The sequence below is a fragment of the Rhinolophus sinicus genome, chromosome 15 (genome assembly GCF_057876585.1).
Source record: "Rhinolophus sinicus isolate RSI-liver-muscle chromosome 15, RSI-T2T, whole genome shotgun sequence".
Classification (NCBI taxonomy): domain Eukaryota; kingdom Metazoa; phylum Chordata; class Mammalia; order Chiroptera; family Rhinolophidae; genus Rhinolophus; species Rhinolophus sinicus.
This window is the reverse complement of record NC_142515.1, coordinates 84980003-84985149: the sequence shown is the minus strand read 5'-3', so window position 1 is coordinate 84985149 and position 5147 is coordinate 84980003. Positions and strand designations below refer to the sequence as shown.

General features: G+C 44.6%; 1 protein-coding gene across 1 annotated transcript; it reads left to right on the top strand.

Moving 5' to 3' along the window:
• Positions 1–1848: 1848 nt before the first annotated feature.
• On the top strand, positions 1849–2796 carry LOC109449980 (olfactory receptor 10H1). The gene has a single exon (XM_019736748.3). It carries the CDS (start codon positions 1849–1851, stop codon positions 2794–2796), a length of 948 nt encoding a protein of 315 aa, XP_019592307.3.
• The last annotated feature ends 2351 nt before the right edge of the window (positions 2797–5147 follow it).

The following is a 5147-nucleotide window of genomic DNA, read 5'->3' as shown; positions in this document are numbered from 1 at the left end:
GATTCCAGGGGCGGGAAGTCAAGAAATTCTGGAAACCAGTGATATCACAGCCTTTAGTCACCAAATTGGCTGGTTCCCTCTTTGTGTCTCGTTGTCAACTTGTCAGGGCTTGACCAAGGACCGCAGCCCACTTAAGATGGCATGTATTACTTTATTTCTATTTTCAAAATTGTGGTGACATACACATAACATAAAATGTACCATTTTAGCCATTTCATAGTATACAGTTCAGTGGCATTAAGTACATTCATGATATTGTGCAACCGCCATCTCTGTCTAGTTCCAGAACTTTCTTATCACCCCTAAAGAAAGTGCCAGATGCCTTAACAGTCACTCTCCATTCTTCCATCCTCCAAGCCCCTGCCAATCACTGATGTGCTTTAAAGTGCTACACGAATGCTCACAACAGCACTGTTTACAATAGTGGGGAAAAAAACCCAAATGCCCATCAGCTGGTGAATGGATAAACAAAACGTGGGCCATCCACACAACAGAATATTGTCTGGCCAAGAAAAGGAATGTAGCACTACAACGTGGATGAACATGTTGGAAAGCATGATGCTGAGAGAGAGAAGCCAGACACAAAAGGCCACAGAGTGTGTGAGCCCATTGATATGAAGTGTCCAGAACAGTCAAATCCATAGAGACAGAACGGAGATTAAAAGTTTACTGCCTTTTATACTTTACATTGCCTAATAAAATAAGATCATTTAAAAATAGTTAAGTTATTCATAAAGAAATATTGATATCTCATTAAACTGACGTTATTTAGTGATCACAGGCTATGTACCTTTGCTCACTTGGTGTATTGATTTAATTATCATAGGGAGCACCTACTGTGTGCCAGGTCACATTCTAAGTACAGTGGTACCTCGGTTTTCGAATGTCTCCGTTGACGAACATTTCGGTTTACGAATGGCGTATATTTTATAAATCTATGGTATCATTAGATAGTAAAATTCATGCTAAATTTGCAGTCTTAGGGCTTGATTTTAAAGGTCTGGAATGGATTAATCCATTTTGCATTGCATTCTATGAGGAAACTGTGCCTCGGTTTTCGAACGTTTCAGAACTCGAATGGTCTTCCGGAATGGATTATGTTCAAAAACCAAGGTACCCCCATATAGCTCGTTTCTTTCTCACAACAGCTCTTTGAAATGGGTAAGAGGAAATGGAGGTACAGAATAGTGAAGAAACTCACTCAAGTTTATATGACAGGCAGAGCGTGGATTCTAACTTATGTTGGCTGACTCCCACGTCCCTTTGATGGCTATGTTGCATTGCCTCAGAACATATTGACGTGCCTCACGGGAGCTGGCAAAAACAAGAATGTTATTTCCAAACACTTTCCTGCCTCTGATTTCTGGCAAGAATAATGCCAGAGGAAGAATCTGATTGATTCATATTAAGCTAGATATGCACCCTAGCTCAAGGAGGTGTAGCCATGGGGAAGGGACATTCTGTGGTAGAGTAGCAGAGCAGCAATGGCTGGAAGCTCCAGTGAAGGGACATTTTCATTTTTGAAGACAATCTAGCGGATTAGAAGGGAGACAGCCAGCTATGGGTTCAAGTCTTGGCTCTGCCATTTTGACAGTCTTACATTGAACAAGTTACTTAGCCTCTCTGTACCCCAATATTCTCAATGAGTATGCTCAAGATACTCAAAATGGGGGTGATAAAAATAGCACCTTTCTCGCTAGGTTGATGAGAGGGTGGAGTGGGAATTCCATCAATGCTTGCTGTCATTTATCAGAAGCCCCTTAGGCAGGTCCAGGTGGAAGACAATGACCTTTCTCCATCCAGTAGCTGAGCTCTCCCTGTCACCCCCACCTCTCAGGCACAGGCTCCATGCAACGAGCCAACCTCTCAGCAGTGACTGAATTCATCCTCATCGGCTTCTCCAACTTCCCCCACCTCCGGCTGCTGTTCTTCCTCTTGTTCCTGCTCATGTACCTGTTCACGTTGCTGGGGAACCTGCTCATCATGGCCACCATCCGGAGCGAGCGCAGCCTCCACACGCCCATGTACCTCTTCCTGTGCGCCCTCTCCATCTCCGAGATCCTCTACACCGTCGCCATCATCCCGCGCATGCTGGCCGACCTGCTCTCCACCCACCGCTCCATCGCCCGGGCGGCCTGTGCCAGCCAGATGTTCTTCTCCTTCACATTTGGGTTCACCCACTCCTTCCTGCTCACCGTCATGGGCTATGACCGCTACGTGGCCATCTGCCACCCGCTGCGTTACAGCGTGCTCATGAGTCCCGGTGTCTGTGCCTGCCTGGTGGCCTGGTCTTGGGCGGGTGGCTCAGTCATGGGGCTGGTGGTGACAGCGGCCATTTTCCACCTCACCTTCTGTGGACCCAATGAGGTCCACCATTTTGCTTGTCACGTGCCACCATTGTTGAAGTTGGCCTGTGGGGACAACGTCTCCACTGTGGCCCTGGGCGTGGGCCTGGTGTGCATCACGGCCCTGCTGGGCTGCTGTCTCCTCATCCTCCTCTCCTACGCCTCCATTGTGGCCACCGTCTTAAGGATCCCCTCAGCTGAAGGCCGGCACAAGGCCTTCTCCACCTGCGTGTCCCACCTCACCGTGGTGGTCGTGCACTACGGCTTCGCCTCTGTCATCTACCTCAAGCCTAAGGGTCCCCAGTCCCTGGAAGGAGACACCCTGATGGGCATCACCTATACAGTCGTCACACCCTTCCTCAGTCCCATCATCTTCAGCCTCAGGAACAAGGAGCTGAAGAACGCCATGAAGAAGACCTTCCTCAGCAAAATCTACCCAGAAAAAATATGACAATCTGGGAAGAGTTCCTTGGAAACAGGTAAATTGGGTTACCCGGTGCTGCCACTAGAAATGGCACCCTGTAAATATGTTTGTCTGGTGCTTTAAGGTTTGCAAAGACCCTTGCAGGCAACATTCAAATGCACACACAATAGTTTAACAAAACAGCATCAAGGACATATTCAGGGTGGAAGGATATATGAGAAAATCAGATTCAGTGATTCCTATCTGTTGGCAGGACACTTTGTAAGGTAGTGTTAACCCTGCAATCGGTTCTTCTCTTTCCAGGAACCAGAGTGGTCTAATTACTCCCAACACCATCAACCCATATTGCAAAGAGAAATGGAAGATGTCAGCCCCCACCTCCCTGACCCTAACTAGGCAGCAACAAGTAGCTACAACATAGATTTTGTAAGGCTACAGAAGACTAAGCCAGGTTACAGCGGAGGAGAACAAAGCACCTTAAATTTCAGCATTGCACAGATCTGTGCAGGAGCAGTTAGAAACAGTGATAAGCAAACTAAACCTCTGCATTTCAAATGTGAAGCATGAACAGCTGCAGAGAGACAGAGAAGTCTCTACAGTTAGTTTGAGGAAAGAAGTCCCTCCATGAGAAGTTGCCTGCTGTGTTAGAGAGTGATGTGGCACATGGGCCATGGGGGGACTCTTTGTTGAACCACAATAATGAGTGCAGAGCCCAGGATAAAGGTGTAACTATGGTTACACCAGTTTAATGCTCCCCCATGGGCAAGAGGGGATTTCAGGTTGACCGCACTGCATAGTATTTATAATTTGTTGTAAATACATGTATTCAAGAGTATGATATCACTTATATGTGAAACATAAAACAGCTTTACTTGTAAAAACAGTAAAGTGGTGGTTACCAGAGGCTGAGGGATCGGGGAAATGGGGAGATGTTTAAGGGTACAAATTTTTAACCAGTAGATAAATAAGTCCTGGAGGTCTAATGCACAGCGGAGTGACTATAGCAATACTGTATTATAAATGTTAAAGTTGCTAAGAGATTAGGTCTTAATTGTTCTCACCACAAAAACGAAATGATAATTATGTGACAAGATAGAGGTGAGCTAACACTACAGTAGTAATCATATTGCAACATATTAATGTATCAAATCAACACGTTATACATCTTAAATTTACACAATGTTATGTCAACTATAATCTCAATTTAAAAAGGTTTCCCTGATACATTTATATTGTTTCAGAATATGATTTATACATTTATTTTAAAACAGCAATTTATAATACTTAATGGACACAAGTTTATGGTGATACTGTTATACACAACTTAATATGACTAAAATGCACAAACAATAAATTAAGCAAGTTAGCCAAAGTTATAAGAAAGGAAAACATGTGTATTCCTCTTAAAGTTGAATAGCAAACCGTGTGTCATTTGTCCTAAAGTGGAATTCAGTCTTTCTCTATAACTTGAGCGATAAAAAATTCCGTGTTAACATGAAGTGGGAGGATTTGGGAAACAATTTCAGTCAAAACTGGGGAACTCAAAGCATCTTCCTTTGTAGAATATACTGCATGTTTCCTGTTACCCCTCATGTACATTATCTCATTACAGCCTTACAATGGAGGATCAAGGCAGTTAAACTCATATCCACTCCGTCAGACGGAGCTCAAAATAGTTACACGGCTCATCCAAGATCATGCAAATGGATAGGGTTAAGTTTCCAAAGTAGGTCTTTTCTGATTCCCACTCTTCTCCCCCTAATGCTTCACACACCATCTTCCTACAGTGATTTTCTTGGGTCTCCGGTTCAAGGAGGACTAGCCCATTTTCAAATCAAACACTCCAGCATCTTAAGAGCCTTCTAATCCATAGGTGGTCTAGGATGGCATTAAAATTGCAAGTTTTGCTTGATGCGCTTGGTATCAGAGGGGAAGGTGTGAGTTGGGGAAATGTCCAATTGGAGCATCAACTTTGACATATCCATCTTTGTTGCCAGTGTAGAAGGAGTGGGACCTCAGTGAAGGGGGTTGTGGTCCAGCAGGGGCGCCACAGGGAGAAGTGCTACTCCAACTGAGCTTCCTCACCTGCCCCTCGTCTCCCAGAATCTCCTTCTCCAGGAATTGCCTCCTCTCTATGGCTCCTAGCCTCCATGAGTGGTCCCCATGACTCATCACCATGGCAACAGTGGGTGGGAAAGGAGACAGGTGACACCTTATTCTCTCAAGAGGTAAAAAGAGATGCTCTAAAGTGCAGATAGAGCTGTGCAGTGATTGAGTGATGAAGCAAAATGCTTTTGTTAAATCACACTCCATCTCTTAGCCTCAGTTTCCTATCATTAAACTGGGTATAATAATAATGTTGCCATTTAGGATATTTC

What these genes read in the sequence shown, in the direction of transcription:
- LOC109449980 (XM_019736748.3), top strand. Translation starts at nt 1,849, where the DNA reads ATGCAACGAGCCAACCTCTCAGCAGTGACTGAATTCATCCTCATCGGC.